The sequence below is a fragment of the Drosophila eugracilis genome, unplaced genomic scaffold (assembly GCF_018153835.1).
Source record: "Drosophila eugracilis isolate 14026-0451.02 unplaced genomic scaffold, ASM1815383v1 contig_1317, whole genome shotgun sequence".
In the NCBI taxonomy this organism is placed as follows: Eukaryota; Metazoa; Arthropoda; class Insecta; order Diptera; family Drosophilidae; genus Drosophila; species Drosophila eugracilis.
This window is the reverse complement of record NW_024572115.1, coordinates 184,483-201,042: the sequence shown is the minus strand read 5'-3', so window position 1 is coordinate 201,042 and position 16,560 is coordinate 184,483. Positions and strand designations below refer to the sequence as shown.

The 16,560-nt window shown below is 45.9% G+C and overlaps 2 protein-coding genes across 3 annotated transcripts; both read right to left on the bottom strand.

Moving 5' to 3' along the window:
* Positions 1 to 1,562: 1,562 nt before the first annotated feature.
* Positions 1,563 to 2,328, bottom strand: LOC121530319 (protein bunched, class 2/F/G isoform-like). The gene is made up of 2 exons (XM_041819236.1): positions 1,999 to 2,328; positions 1,563 to 1,715 (listed from the first exon to the last, which is right to left on the bottom strand). Exons 1-2 carry the CDS (start codon positions 2,326 to 2,328, stop codon positions 1,563 to 1,565), a joined length of 483 nt encoding a protein of 160 aa, XP_041675170.1.
* LOC108106039 (zinc finger SWIM domain-containing protein 8 homolog) lies at positions 2,240 to 16,554 on the bottom strand. 2 transcript variants are annotated; one of them, XM_017212889.2, is made up of 8 exons: positions 14,709 to 16,554; positions 8,688 to 8,930; positions 8,461 to 8,624; positions 7,875 to 8,185; positions 3,092 to 7,810; positions 2,693 to 3,031; positions 2,476 to 2,625; positions 2,240 to 2,419 (listed from the first exon to the last, which is right to left on the bottom strand). In XM_017212889.2, exons 1-8 carry the CDS (start codon positions 14,986 to 14,988, stop codon positions 2,353 to 2,355), a joined length of 6,273 nt encoding a protein of 2,090 aa, XP_017068378.1. In that variant the 5' UTR covers positions 14,989 to 16,554; the 3' UTR covers positions 2,240 to 2,352. The 2 variants fall into 2 exon arrangements, with proteins under 2 accessions (XP_017068378.1, XP_017068379.1); XM_017212890.2 differs by having other exon boundaries at positions 8,688 to 8,927.
* Positions 16,555 to 16,560: the final 6 nt, after the last annotated feature.

Here is a 16,560-nt window from a genome sequence, read left to right as displayed (position 1 = left end):
ACATAATGATTTTTCTTTAACTAGAAATCTGTTCAATTTTTTTTTTTTTTTTTTTTTATATTTGTTCATATCATCGTCATTATCATTAGGTAAGACGGAGATAGACAAAAGTTAGATTTCCAAGTCTGTCGAAACTGGAGAAATTCTGGCAGTTTGTCTCGAATATTTGCTATCTATTATTCAGCTGTATAGACCTAGTTATACATCCCTTAGATGCAGCTGCAGTTGTGGGTTAAATATGGTCAAGTAAAACTGTTTCGAAATCAACATTTTAGTTGTTTTTGGAAACAATTTTCAAGCTTTTCCATTTTCTTCCATTTCCACATTACCCACAATTTCTCTATTTGCATACTTTTTTCTTTTACACAATTTAAAAATTAGTACAATTGTTGTTGTTTTTGTTGAGATCTTTTGCTAGTTAAATATTAAAAACAAACTGCTAAACGAAGAATTTCTACTGCATCGATTACGCTTGTGAGTGTGAGTGTGAGTGTGTGAGTGTGTGTGTATGTGTGTGTGTTGGATAATGTTGGTCAAATAAATTTGAAAATCCTAAAAAATTGCTTAACCACAGGTATTAAATATGTATAAGGTATATATATATATAAATCGTTCCATCTTTTTACTTAAGACTAAAAAGTATATATAGAAACAATGAATGAAATGTCGTTAGCCTAAACTAGAGACAGGTGTTGGTATTCTTTTTTTTTTTTTACGTTTTTCGAAGCTGATGATGTTCATATATATGAAAAAAGAACTTTAAATTATATAGGGTTGAAAGGTAGTTTTTAGGGGTTGTAAGCATATAAGGTCTGGGTGTTCTTTCATCGTTTATATAGCTGTAGGTAGGTGTAGAAAACTATTTGATAGATCGTCTATAAATACGTTAGTTTAACTGAACACATTTCTGAAAAATCAAACAGAGCTTGGCCATATTCTATGGTTATCTGATGTTGCTATGCGTGGGTGAGTGCGTGTGTATGAGTATCGGGTGTTGTTGTTGTTGTTGTTGTTGTTGCTGTTGGCAGATATCTCAGTCTAAAAGTGCACACACACACACGCACACACACACAAGCCACGCACATGAAAAGTAGCTCATTAATGTTTATAATGTATAGCTTGATTAATTATGAAAAAAAGTACCTAACGAAAACTCAAGTTTAAAAATAAAAACTATGTTTAAAATGAACTAAGTGCGGTGGTTATCGGGGGCAGAGGGGAGAGGGGGAATGGCTATGGATGGTAAATCAAAGGAGCATCATCAGCATCAGAGGTAGGCCAAGGACCAGCAGCAGCATCAGCAACACCAGCAGCCAAAGCCAGAGCCAAGTGGCTATTGATGATCTCTCATCGCCGGCAGGCACAATTTCCACTGGATGCTGATGCTGTTCCTGTTGCAGCTGCTGCTCCTCCTCCTCGTCTTCCGATGTCGCTGCCATCTTATTCTTGCGGCCACCAAAGCGATGACGTTGTAGCAAGAGCAGAAGACGCATCAGCCGCTGGAAACTCGTGCCCATGGGCAGTGCCAGCGACACGTTGTTAAAGTTGCTGATGGTAGTGGCTTAGCGACTGCAGTTGATACTGATGGGGATGTGGATGCGGATGCGGATGGGGATGCGGGTGCGGTTGTGGTTGCTGCTGGGATGGATGGGGATGCCCGTGCTGCGGTGGGTGCGCATGACCCCGGGCATGGCCATGCATATGCAACTGCCGTGCTCTGGTATAGTAGTTCGGCATTAATGAGTGATAAGCGATCGCTGCTGCCGATCGGCCGCTATTGTTGCCAATCGCTGACAGCGGCGGCTGTGCTCCCAAAAGTGGTGGCCTTCGCTCCGATCGCTCGTAGCCGACAACACCAGCTGCTGCCGATGCTGCCGCTGCTGCTGCTGCTGCTGCTGTTGCTGTTGTAGTTGTAGCCGCTGATGCTGTTGCTGGCATATTGCCTCCTGGTGTTGTTGCCACTGTATTTGCTGTTCCTGTTCCTCCAACTCCTCCTACTCCTCCTCCTCCTCCTGATGCTACTGCTACTGCTGTTAATCCCGCAGAACTGCTGGACGGCGTTTCCAGCAGATGATGATGCCTGTGGTGATGGTGGTGATGATGATGGTTATGTCCGTTCACAGAGTCGCTAATGTTGCCACCGTTGCTGTTGTTGGTGGTACTGCTGCTGCTGCTGCTGCTACCGATGTTATTGTGATTGCCAGTGCTGTTGTTGTTGCCGCTGCTAACGCCTGCCGCCGTTGTTGACTTGCACTCTGCTGTGACCGTTGTTGCTGTCGCCGCCGCCGCCGCCGCCGTCGCCAATGTTGCTGTTGCTACTGCCGTCATCAGATTGCAGGAGTCAAGTCTTTGTCATTTGGAGTTGCTTTGTAGAGCCGCATTGATTTGGGTCCACAGCTCTTTCTTGCAGGATTTTGATCTATATTTTGGGATAATTAAAGTATTTGCCATCTCCCATATTTTATGTTTTCTTACCGCTTGATAGACTGCAACCAGTCCTTGAATTGGGCACTGCCTTCGGGCGTAATCTGGAAGGCGGCACGTGCTGCCACCACAATGCTAGCAAACTCCTCATAGTCACCCTGGGTCAGATGGTACAGCTTCTGGTGGATGCACTGGATGTACCTATCACAATGGAAATATCTCACATTAGTCAATGATCATTCGTTGAAACTCCATATTAAATACTTACATCTGCTGGCACTTCTGGACAAGCGGTGTCAGGGCAGAGCGCAAGTGTTGCATCACCATCTGGTGGTTGTTCCTGCCCAGATAGTGGGCAGACTCGATGGCCACGTCGTGCAAAACGAACGGACTGACAATCGAGTTCACCGCGCAGATGCAGAACTGGTGCAGATACTGGGTTCCCAATTTTTTGCTAATTCGAAGCAGCCATTTCACATCCTCACCGTACGGTGGATTCCTGGCATATTTCGCCTGCGGCCGGTCGTCGTGGACACGACGCGCCAACGTTTCCATGGCCAGCATGCCCACGTTGTAGGCGGCCAGCAGATAACGCAGCTGGGTGGGTCTGTAAGAAAAGGAACCATTCATTAATCAAAGCTCCAAGACCGAGTCAATGATAACTTACGTAAACTGATGTGGCTGCCGCTGACGCACGGGAGGTTGCGAAGGCGGAGGCTGTTGCTGTTGTTGTGGCTGCGGCGGCGCCTGCTGCATGAAGGGATACACGGGATGTTGGTGCTGGTGCTGGCGCATGGGCATTACGCCCACTCCCACGCCTACTCCGGGCGGTCCGTTTGGTGGCGGAGGTGGTGGCGGGCCATAGTAGCCCTGTGGCGGGCCCATAGGTGGTCCCGGAGGACCCGGTTGCATCGCCTGGTAGGCTTGCGGTGGCATCCCCTGGAATGCTCCCGGCGGCGGTTGCTGCTGGAAACCAGATGGCGGTTGACCCGGATGACCTTGCTGTCCAGGATGACCAGGTGGGGCTTGTCCAGCCATCTGGACCTGCTGCTGCTGCTGTTGCACCACCTGCTGTTGCTGCTGCACCTGTTGTTGCACGACCTGCTGCTGTTGCTGTGGATTGGGCGGCTGCTGTGGTGGCGCCTGCTGATAGCCACCGTAGGCCTGTGGCGGCGGCGGTGGTCCAGCCGAAATGTACATCTGTATTTGATCGGGCTGATAGCTAAGATTGTGATGATGGGCGTACAATCCCTGACAGAAGAAACTATATGGGGGATACGGTGTCAGTCCAATGGGAGCCAATGAAGCGACACCCACTTGCTGGAACTGGGCCTGTGGATTCTGCACAGAACCAACAACGGGCGGGGGAACAGCTACAGGGAGTCCGGGTCCCGGACCCACTCCACCTGGCACCCCTGGATTGGGCATGCCAAGTTGCTGTTGTTGCTGTACCACCTGCTGTTGCTGGACCACCTGCTGCTGCTGCTGTTGCACCGCCTGTTGCTGCTGTACAGCCTGTTGTTGCTGCTGGAGCTCGTGCTGTTGCTGGGACTCGATCAGTGCACTCAAACTTACTGCGGAGTGGTCCATGGTGTCGTCGTGCGGCTCGTGCTCACTGTTATTCGGCGTGTTCCTCATGTACAGCTCGTACCAATAGCGAGCCACCTGGAATAGCACCTCTGGATAGACACCACCACCCTTGGCTGCCGTCTCAACGGTGAGACAGGCCCGCTCCAGCATCAAATCACTCTGCTCCTTGCACTGCAGAATCGCTCGCTGGATCTCGTTCGGATTGAGGGCAGCTGCATGTGGCAAAACGGACAGGGCCAGTTCTGCTGCCGGATAAACCATGTTGCTATCCCATCCACGTGACGCACGATCCGCCATGCCAGCCGCTTCGGGCGGTGTGAGATGCGCCTCCCAAGTGTCAATTAGAAAACTAATCGCCGGTGCTCCTATCTCCATCGCTTGTCCCAAGATCCATGAGACGTGCGACGAGTACGTCCTCGATAGCCAATTGGGACTAACACAGTTATGAAGACCCAAGGCATACAGGCCCAGTTGGAAGGCGCACATCTGCAGGGCGCGATGCGGTATGTGATGATTCTGGCTGGTTCTAGCCAAAGTGAAGAGAGATGTGGAACTACTGCCGCCAGCCTTGGTCAGCACATTCTTGGCCAGCTCAAACATAAAGTGAGCACTTGCTTCCGATGGCTGATTGGGTATCGAAGGGTATGCCCTCTTTCCCTTGTAGCGACTTTCCTTGCTTCGGCTGCTACTCGAGCTACCACCACCGCCTCCGGCATTGCCACCTCCACCGTTTCCTCCTCCACCGCTGCCACTGGGATTTCCGTTGGGATTCTGGCTCCCACTGGCCGTAGTGCTGCTAGAAGTGGGTGTTCCCGTAGCTCCAGCTGCATTCGGTGTGGGCACCATGCCTTGGCCACCACCCGACTGGCTGCCACTGCTGGCCATGCTTAGAGCGCACATACTCAACTCTAGTTCGGCACTCGTCGAGCTGTGTGGCCGACTATTACCTCCGACACTGCCATAATCCACTGGCAGGAGTTCACATAGATTGGCTACCGGATTGCAGTTGGAGGAGGCGCAACCAGAGCCACCTCCATAGTCGTGTTCTTCCCTGCGAGTTGGCTGGTTACTTGGCGTCCTAACTGGAGGATTACTTGAATAGTAAGCGGGCAGGAATGGGGCATTCAAAAGCGTGTGTATGTCCCTGTCCAGCAGCTTCTCCATTATCTTGGCTATCTTGCGCGGTTCATCCTTGTAGTGGGAAAGCAATGTCAGAGCTAGATCTCCGCGCTGTCGTCTGGTTCCTTCACAAAGCAACGGATGCTCTGCTTCCGAGACATTAGCCTTCAATCCCAGTGCTGCTACTGCAGCGTCGAATCCGAGAGTCTCATCGCTGCTGTGCTTGTAGAGTAGCAATCGGGTATTAGGGTTTACCATAGATTTACCTCCTCCAACGCTAGAAGACACTCCAGAGCCAATCGTAGAACTACTTGCCGGGCTAAGGGTAACTAGGGCATCGAAGATAAACGTGGCCAGGTTAATCGGCAGCAAAGCCTCCCCTCGCGTCTTGAAGGTTCCACTGCGCAGTTGCTCAGCTCGCTCTCGGATCACCTGCAACTCCGCAGATCCCAGAGGTAGGCGCTTAAGCAGTGCCAGTATGTCCGCCTCCTGGTTGGCCAGCTTAACCTCCAGTGGTTTAGTGCTTGCCGGCGGTCGTGGCATCTCCAAGGCGAACAAACATATCCGAAAACCGATGTGGTAGTGTTCCGAATTCTCCGACAGAACTGTGCAGAGGAAAGCACACTTGGACAGCGTAGCGGAGGCCACAACTGTCAGTTGATGCGAGATTGGATTCACGTTCTGCTTCTTGCCCTTTCTCTTGGGTGCGGGTGGCAGTTCCAAGAGCAAATTGGGAGGACTTGCCAGCATCTGCTCGGCTAGCCGCACGGCCAGAATACAGGCCTCACTGCCGTGTCCATGGGCATGTAATCCCTCAGCTCTTGCTAGCAGAATATCCCAAACGTCCTCTGTGGGTCGAACATTGGAAAAGACTTGCGGCTTGTCACTAGAGGCGGCCACTGCAGCTGCCAGAGCTCGAGCTGCCTGCGCGGATGAGCTGCAATGCTGGTCCGCTGAAGCACCCAGGCCTAGTGCTCCTAATCCACCTGCTGCGCTGGTTGCAAGATGAGGTGCACTGGGCATCGCAGGCACCGCGGAGTTGGCGGCCAAGGCAGCCCGAGCAGCAGCTGAAGTACTGGGCACTGGAGTGAGATCTCCTCCAGCTGTTGTTCCCGCTCCTCCAGCTACTTCTCCTGGAACTGATCTACTGACACCGGCTCCGCTCACTCCACCACTTGCTGATCCACCTACTGCTCCTTGGTTGAACTCATCGCTACTGCTGCTAAACGATTCATCTTTGCTTAGGCGACGAGGTGTTTGCTGTACAGCACCTCCAACTTCAACGGTTGCCTCCTGTCCAGCCATCAGCATAGAGGAGGTGGAACTATTCGAGCTACCCGAAGCTGTAGAAGCAGATGACGATGCCGAGGAGGCCGACGAAGTGTCTGATGTTGATAGGGCTTGTTCTACGCCCGCCACAACACCTACTCCACCGACTGGTGGGTCATCCTTGCTCTGCTGTGACACGGCATCAAAGCTGCTCTGTGAATCCGATTCCGTCAGTGCGGACTTCTGGCCAGGGACAACGGCTTGTCCAGGTGGGCAGTAGTTGTGACTGCTGCTGGTGTCGCCACCGAAATCATCATTCTCACAGAATCCCTCACTGCTGGCACTCGAACGATTGCCATCAGCTGACACCACTACCTTAGCGTTAGCCACTGAGGCACTGACGCCTGCTGAGCCACTAGGCATTTGCTGTGCGGGATTCACTTCGGCGGCCGATGCTCCAACGGAGTTGTTCACTCCTCCACTTATTTGAGCAACACCACCTGTACCAGATCCACCGACGCCAACAGAACCCAATCCAGTGGAAAACCTTCCTGATCCTACGCTCGCCAGTGCTGCTGAGACCTCCAGAGCAGATGGATTTGAATAGAATCGCGACTCCCGGAAGGGTCGGTCCAATCTCTGCTTGAAGGCACCGGCGTGCAAACCATGATCGCTGGAAGCACTAAAGTAATTGTAGTGCTTGTTGTTCGTCATCAGTGCCTGGGTAGCATTCAGCTGGCCGGGATTATTGGATTCACCCTTGAGATCCGTGTGCTTGAAGCAGGTGAACGGTGAGTAGTAGATGGGATTCGTGTCGTGGGTGTGCGTTACACCCGGAATGGGATAACCCTCCCAGTCCAGATAGCACGCCTCGATGGCCGGCTTAAAACCGATAAACAGTTCCGTCTCCGATCTTGAGTTCTGCTGGTGCTTGTTGGTATACGACGACGGCATCATTCTACTCTTGACCACACGATCGAGTATCTTCAGATGCCAGGCCGTGAACTGGGCATGCAGCATATCCCGCTCGTCCGGCGCCAGGCCGGGATTAAGCGCTGCCAATCGCCATAGGGCCACAATCTCATCGCACAGCGAACTACAGGCATGCTGCAGAGCCGTGGAATTGGAGTGTGTGTTCGAGTGCTTACCGCCTGAATGACCATGGGAGCCCATCATCAACGCTAGCTTCGTCTGGAACCACCAGATTAGTATCTGATCGCAGTACAAACATTCCTCTGTGATAATCTCCAATAGACGCACTGCGTTCCGGTCACAGCGCCTGTACATTTCGCGTACAATCGATAGCAGATTCCACATACCCTCCGGTTCACGACCTCGTAAAGGTCGGAGCAGAGATGTCCACTCGGCCGCCGCTGGGGGAGCCGAATTCGTCAGATAGTTAACATCACTGTAAAGGCATAATCATTAATAAGTATCAAGGATAAAAAAAAAATATATTTAGAAACTCTTACCTAAACACTATCGGGGCGGGCAAACAGAACTTTATGAGAATCCTTTTAATGTTATTATGCAGCGTTTTCTCGTCCAGATACCAGCTGGTCTGGTCATTGATCGAGGCACCAGCCGTGGGATCGGGTGCACCGCACACCGTATTGATCACCGTTGGCTGGGCACTGAGCAGCTCATCCAGGAGCCGCTGGGCCGTCGGCAGGATCTGCTGAGGCAGCTCGCTAATCAGATACTGGGCGAACTTTTGCAGCTGGTCGCGTTGCAGGCGGGTCAGCGATTCGGATACCGGAGCACGCAAACATACTTCCTGGGGCTGCAAAAAGATGATAAAAACGTTATTATTTACGTATTTAAATTACAAGGATATTAGTCTATGCCTTGTCATTTTATAAAAGCCAAAAATGAAATGAAAATTAAGCCGATTGCCATACCATAAATAGCTCGTTAACGTTAGCTATTCAGAAACAGAAACTGCGTTCTTTAGATAATCCCAAGAGCTCCTTTTCAAACAAATTTGTTTGTGGTTATATTTAGAGCAATTAACAGAATTACGCGGTTAATAAATCCTTTAAGCCCTGGCATACTTACGCAATGAATGCGATGTAGACAAACGGCGACTACGTGGGAGCACCAGTAGGCTGATGAGGTGCAGGTGCAATTGCAAGAGGATATGCGTCGACGGTCAAAGGTTACGGCCACATTGAAGGTGGCACGCGGCGATTGACTAACCACACTGGCCGACAAATGAAATCCTAAAAATAAGATTTAGTTAGTAATTAGTAATCCCACTAAAGTTTACTTTTAGTAGGGCTTACCTATTTGCAAAGGATCCTTGACAGCTCGCAATCGAAACAAGAGTTCACCGCGATTAAACTCATCCGCCGAGCTATTGGCCAGGCAGGAATACAATCGGATGTCCTCCTCGTTATCCGGAAAGCTCCAGAACGCAATGCGCAGCTGTAGCTGCTCCGGCACTGGTGGATAGACGTGCTCCACCAGTTCGAATGGTATATAGGAGGCAACACAACGGGCTGCCAGTTCGGCCAATGTCGATACTTCTGGAAAAAGAAAGAAAATAAACATAATATAGAGAACATCTTAAATTGAGTGGAGGGGGGTGCTAATTATCTTTAATCATTGGTATTAGGTTTTTAAAGAGAGTCTTCTTCTTCAAGAGTCTTCTTAATTTTGGGATTATATCTCAAAGTCAGAGATCATTATTTTATTAAACTCTTTTCTTAAAAACTTATCAAAAATTTGATTAGAACGATCAAAATTTAAGCAGTGAAACTATAACCCCGAGGGTAGAGCCAATTGAAAACTCCAACACAAAGGAAAAACAATGAAAATATTTATTAATTAGAGAAGCTGCCAAATGACTAATTCCATATTTCTACTACCATAATTAAGCACAAACAAAGCGAGGAAAAGCCACATGGATGTGGCTCACAGACACCAATATACATACATACAATACATATACACACATGTCGGGGCATTTTTATTAATTAAAGAACTTTTTCCACTGAACCGAACGGCCAATGACCAGCGAATGAGAGGTCAAATAGCGAGGTACTTCTAAGGGTCATATACTTCCTCCACACATCGAATTTAGCACAACCACACCAGGTTGACCATGTAAATTAATTAAGCTAACAATATTCAATGCAATTATGTCAAGTTGGTAATCATATCATTGTAAAGTTATGATAAGCATATTCATGGATCTGTTGCATCTACTGGATCTCCAATATAATCCTATCCAAAGATGGATCCCCAAAGTATTTAAGCTAAAACTTAATTTAAACCATACAAAACCTGTGCAAAAGCTAGACCTATCAACTGTGCCAATATTTAAGTTAGTCACCGTATAGGAAGAATTCTAGACAGGATTGCCGCTGCCATGCAAAACAGTGGAATCAATTGAAACTCTAATCAAGAATGCTTTATTCCGCCTTCCGGTCGGTCAGTAATTTGATACCCTCTATTAAACATAATTAAATAAACAAACTGTATAGTTTATTTAAGTTTGTGTGATGTTGTTGGCGTGGGAAAAGTATTCGAATCTTGGACACGCAGTTTTTTACCCTGCGTAAACTGCGAATGTCATTATCTTTTGCAACGCAATTGAGTTGTAGATAAACATAAAACCATTGAATTGGCATGCAAATAAACAAATGGCAGTGGAAAGGGGGACCTGCATTTTAAAGGTCTTGTTCCCATTGCCTTTAAAAACGCACAACGAACAACGCAAAACACAAAAGACAAACAAACAAGCAAGCAAACGAACAAACAGACAAATAAGACCCCAAAGCAAAACAAAGAACAGCAAGCTTTGTTATTGTATGGTATATATGTATATATGGTGTATATATATGATGTTGCTGATGATGCAGCCACTAAGAAGAAGAAAAAACAGAAGGTTCAAGTTCGCCCACGCAAATTAAATATTCGAACAGGAGAAGCACATAGCCAGATCTCACAGATTTCACTTTCAATTACAATCGATCAACCTGGCCAGGCCAGGATGAGTCAACTAATGGGTTATCGACCCGAAGCTAAGGATTCCATTTGCTGAATTCTTAATGACAGGGTAGGTTTATACTAGTACATGTGCATACTTGCACAAACTTTTTCAATTAATTAAGCATTAACTTTCCTTATAGTTTGTTTAGTTAGTGTATGAAAAAATTCCAGTAAAAGATATTCTATCTGTGAATTTTACGCTATCTTGAAGATCTTTTAAATTTAAAATCAATGTTTATTTTGCATGATTTTAGTTTAGAGTTTTCACTAAATGATTTATTTATTATTTTTATCTTTCCACAAAGTAATCAATAAAATCAATGTATCTGCAAAAGTTCAGTAGATACTTAGATACTCAACATAAAAAAAGCTAAAGCGTCAACACTGAACGACAGAGCTCATTGTTTTGTTTGTTTGTTTGTTTTCTTTTGCTCGTTCGTCGGCTCGTTTGCCCGCTCCCATTCTTCGTGCTTTACCCTCAGTCCGTCTTACCCTACTACCGCCCGCTGTCTTGCTCTGTCGTCGCTTAATTTTCAGACACTTTGGCACCATTTTATTCAAAGTCATTTTCCGCAAGCGCTAACTTATTGCTCATGCCTGTCCTTTATGCATACACACAGCAACAGTGGCGGTTAAGATAGTAGTAACGTCTGCTTGATTAAACTGACAAATTGCTTTAAATTGAATTACCAAGATGTAATTTAATTAGTTTTATGTACAGTAAGTTATCTTGTAAGTTGATTGAGGATGTTAATATACATTTTAGACTAATTTGAGCATAAATCTCTCAAAAACTTTAAACATTTTCTTTTGTTTTCTTTTTATTAAGATAAAATTTAAGTAAGAAAACAATTACATGATTGGTCATCGTCACTTCCGAACTCTTTGTAAGCTTGAGTTATTTTAATTCCATTTGACTGACGAGGACAAAGAGAGACAATTAAATGCATTTATCAGATGAATTGTCGGCTGAGCCTTCGGCTAAAGGGGCTTAGCCGATTCCGAATGGCCGCATAAGTCAGATTGATTTGATTGAAGAAGGTTTAATAACTGATTCGTGTATATATTCATGTTTTTTTTCTCTTCATTTTTTCTTTTTAGCGGATTCAAGGCTATAGCTTCCCCTTCAAACTGGTTTCCTCTTCGATTGAACTGGGCTTGCTCTTGCATTCCCTTTTGGAGTTTTTGTTTGCACTTTAATTTGTTTTTCATTTCCATGCATCGCACTAACAAAACATGCAACAATAATAATAATACAAAAAATCAGGAGACTCTATATATAACACAAAGACTCATGCTCCAGTTATTTGTATTATTACTGAACGAGCTCATCAAAGTTAAGCAAGAGAGGTGCTGAAGTGGCGAACTATAGCGAAAGCATTCGTCATACCGGTTATCACCATTACCCTTTAACTCCTATTGAAGTTGTAAAGAACATGAACCGTTTTTAAAATATACCTAACTAACTTTTCAATTACTTCTAGTTTGGTTAACCCAATTATGCTATTTGGATCGCTTTTTCCTCCCAACAAAGTTCCACTTAACACATGTCTGTGGTAACTTAACAAGTCTTTGAAAGAGTTACTAAGTAATTGGTTTCAGAATTGAGTTATAAACATTTTCCAAGCCTGTATTTTTTGTCAACTTCATAAGGTAATAAAGAAACCATATATTCCTTTGACTCTTTAGACTTTTGTAAATGATAATATGCTGAAAATTATGTTTTTGCCCTCATATTTTGTACTTTGTACTTTGTCCGCTATGTTTCCAACGACAAATTCAGGTTGTTCGGCACAAAAAGCTCGTTCAAAAACAAAATGAACTGATGCAAAAACTAAAATGCCAACAACAAAAAAGGGGTCAAAGTGCCAACAAGCATTTTTGCACATGCATATAAACGTGTGTGTGTGTGTGTGTTGCACATATGTTGGTGCAATTGTTTTGGGCTGCGGAAGTGCATGAAACTGATATGCATGGCGGAAAAAAAAGTGAAATATATATTGTAGAGTTCGTGGCTTCAGACACAGCTGGTCGCTGTTTCAGTTTCAGTTTTGAAATTGACACCGTCCGACGAGCCTCGACCCACTAATTAGATGATGACATGTGGCAACGCCGGCCACTCAAGGCACGCACACAGAAACGTACACACACACCCACTAGCCACAGTGCACACCTCTCACGGACACGGAGTTGCATTGTCAGCACTGCAGCGTGACCATTCCACGGTTTCGCTTTATTCGGGGTCATTGCATCGCATCGCATCGACGTTCAACGTTCTATGCTCATGCGGGACCCACTCGACGTACCCAGTTCATCTGGGGTGTTCCTATGGTGCAACTCCCGGGGGTCCCAAGGCAAGAATTATGATACTAAATAGAGTAGGATTGGGGTCACCAAACTCTATATTCAAATATGAACTTCTTAATATGATATTTCAAATCTAAAGCAATATCTTTTTAAGTTTTAAAACTGTAAGAACAAAGAAATCAGGCTTTCACTTTAATAGGTATAAGTAAGTAAATTTGGTTTACAAATAAGATTGCAAGATTGCCTTAAGACTGTTGAATGTGACAAGAAAGTAACGATGATCTTATTTTACAAATGAAAGGATTCGTAAAACTCCTTCCAAAATATTTAAGACCTTAACTAATTGTCATAAATGATCAGACAAAAATCCATAAGATATCTTTTCATAGAATTGACAATTCATGATCAAATCAGTGCGTTTCCGGCCACCTATCAGAACAACTAAAACATCTGGGTATCCACAGCAATAGCAATCGCAGTCCGAGAAGCAGCAAGGTGTGAAGGGAATAATGGACTCCCGTCCGTGTTGTCGTCGTCGTCGTCTTTATTTTTATTACATCCCCTTGGGCAGGTTGTGGTGGTATCCTTGAAAAGGTTCTTTGACACAACAAAGCGAGGCTCTTCTTCTAGACGCCTCAGCATCGACGTCGATGTCGACGTCAGCTTCGTTCAGCTGGCAGCAGCGACATCGTTTTGAGGCTATATAGTTTTTTGTTGCGGTTATTATGTCTTTCGAGCATGAAAATGCAGCTGGCTTTGCCTTTGCGCACACACTCCTAGCCGCAGGGCTAACACTTCAGCTATTTCCCCGCCAAAAAGGGGCCATAATTTGACCCATTAAAGCTATACTTTAAAATGGAACAATCTTTAAGAGTACATATTACGCTTATACCATTCCGGATGCTATACTGTAGGTCTGTGAAAAGAATCGATTTCGTCAATAAATAATTCAACGAATCAACACTAGCCTTTAACTGTTATTACTCAATATTACCACCAACCAACGCCAATAAAACTAGTGTTAGCATGATTATCAACCTGCCTGGCAACCCTGGCTAGTGAAGGAACCGCAAAGATCCCTATCTCCCTTCCCGCTCTCTTTAGTCCTTAGCTGCCCCATTCCAACTTAAGTCCTTTGCTCTCCCCAAACTGAAATAATGCTCGTTCAAACAAAGAAGAACAACGAATGCAGTAGGTAAGCAAAAGACGATGAAGACGAGTGGAAGGAAAAACAGCAATGAGGACGAACTGCGCAGTCGCAGCCAGATATCTAGATATTACATGATGATAATACTGCTGCGACAGCGCACAGGATACCGAAAAACGTGTAAAAACGTCTTTTAGCAGGCTGAAAAACAATGCCACAAAAAGACAAAGGAGACGCAACCGAAAGGTAGAAAAAGGAAACAGAAAAAAAAACGAATAAAAATAAAACGTTGGCAACTAAAAGTCGTGATTTTGACTTTAGCGATAAGCAGATGACTTCGGGGAAGGGCGGGGAAACGGAAAAGACAATTGCAGACAAGAGCAACAACAATTACTGCCTGCTTGTTCTTGTGCTTAAGCCAATTTTACAGAATTTACCAACAGCGAAAAGGTCACGCGTATAATTGCACACAGCGCAGTGTTGCCAGATCGTCTGTTGCTTACACAATTTTGCATTGAAAACAAGAAAAAAGGGAAATGTGACCAAGTTAAAGTAAATATTAACTTTTTAGAACTATTGAGTTTGAAAAAGAACTAAAGATACTTTATAAAAAGCAATGCAAACACTTTGGGTATATAATAAATATGTCAACAACAAAGGAAGCAGAAGTATTTTAAAAATTTGAAGAGGCCTTCTTTGAATTAATATCGAGGAGGAATCAGAGACGTACAAATTAGAGGCTTTGAAAATCAAAAATATGGAATACTCAATATTGTGTATCCTAATATAAATCCTGAAATTCTTGCCACACTTCATAGAAAACTCAAATAATTACCTATATAGTTATAGTACTCACCAAAATATCTGTCGCAGGTGGATGTATTTGCCATGGCCGTTCCACTGCCGCCCGGTGTACATGAACCGGAGGCACCTGCTCCACCGAACGAATATGCTCCTGAGCCGCCAGCTACCGCCATGCCACCCATACCGTTTAGGCCGCCGCTGCCAGCACCGCTGCCCGCAGCGGGCTTCTTCCAACCGCGCCAGTTGTTGCACAGCGATTCCGGTTCAGAGCTCCAGCTGCACAATGAGTCCTCTTCGAAGCGGATTGAATCGTCGAAGCTAAAGCGGTCCATTTCCTCCGGATTCCATTCGTTGGCTGCCGCTCCTGCTGCCGCGCCGTCTCTGCCAGCTCCAGCTCCTGCTGCACCGCCAGCTCCTCCTGCTGCTGCTGCCCCTTCGGCGCCAGCGCCGACTGCAGCCGCTCCTCCGCCTCCTCCATTGTTGTTGTTACCGCCTCCACCTGCGCCTCCTCCACCGTTGTTATTGTTGCGGGCAGCGGCGGGCACAGCTGCCCCGCCCCCAGCAGCGTCGCCGCCTCCTCCTCCTCTGTTGTTGTTGCTGCCGTTGCGATTCGCCAGCGTGAGGCTGAGATTGTGTGTGTTTACAGTTGCTCCTGCTGCTGCTTCTTCTTCTTCTTGTTCTTCAGCTGCTCCCCCGTTTGTTTGTTTTTGCTCCTCTCCTCTGTATCTCTTTCTCTCTCTTTCTTTTTTGGATGGATGTATAATGGATCTCTGCCAAACGCTCAATTTAAAATCGTGTAAAAGGCGAATTTCTTTTGAGCGTTCTCTTTTCTCTCTCTATGTGTCTCTTTCTCTTTGCTTTCTCCCCTTTCTAACGGTCTTCCCCTCTCCACACTCTGCTTGATTTGCTCAATTTTTTAATTAACTTATTTACTGTAGATTTATGCTTAGGGCTTTAGGTTTTTAAGTTTTAACTTTAGATTTAGATTTAGATTTCGGGGAGTTTAAAAACTATTTTTGTTTATATGTACAAAATACGTTCAGTGCGCCGCGGTCTATGTCGCTGCCTCTGCCTCTGCCCGCGTCGACTGCGACTGCTATTGTTTGTTGTCGTTGTTGTTGCATGTGAACTTTTTCGTATCCCCCAACGAAAGAGAGAGCGAGATGGGCTATGCGACTGCCAAAATGAGAGGGCCAATTTGTAGTTGTAGTTGTAGGGGACCCCTAGTCGTTGTTAATGTTGTTGTTTGTATTATTATTACTGTTGTTGCTGCTTCTCTTTTATCCGCTCTTCGCCTTGCACTCTCTTTGCCGTTAATTATTTTTTCACTCCTTTGCTTTGTGGCACATCTTCGCTTTATCCTGCGCGCACTAACTCTCCTTCTCTCGCTCACTCTCACTCACACAGCAGTAGCAGCAACAACAACGGTGCACACAACATCAATATATTGGATATATATCAACACTTTTTCGCCTGCGTGTTCGTCACTGTATGTGTGTGTGTGTGTATGTGCATGCGTGCGCTTGTCGATTTTCACTGCCTTCTCTTCTTTGTGTGTGTATATGCGCTGCGCGTTGTGTTTGTCTGCGACTGTGCGTGTGTGTGTTCGCATTCGCGCGTGTATATGTGTGGTTGTGTGTAAGTGAACAAAATGCGTTTAAGGCGAACGTTTTTTCGAAAAAATCCTTAATTTTTTGGTGGGTTTTGCGATTACCGACAATTAAAACGGCACTGCACACGCGACCCCCAAAACAACGGCTCTTGGATTTTCTGGCCGAGTTACGATTTGTTTGATGCTACGCACGGTTTTCGGACACTTTTACACGGGGCTTTGTTTTTACCCATCGCATCTTCGACTCTTTTGCTTCAGTGTTGAGTGCAGGCAGACCATGTTTTGTTTGACA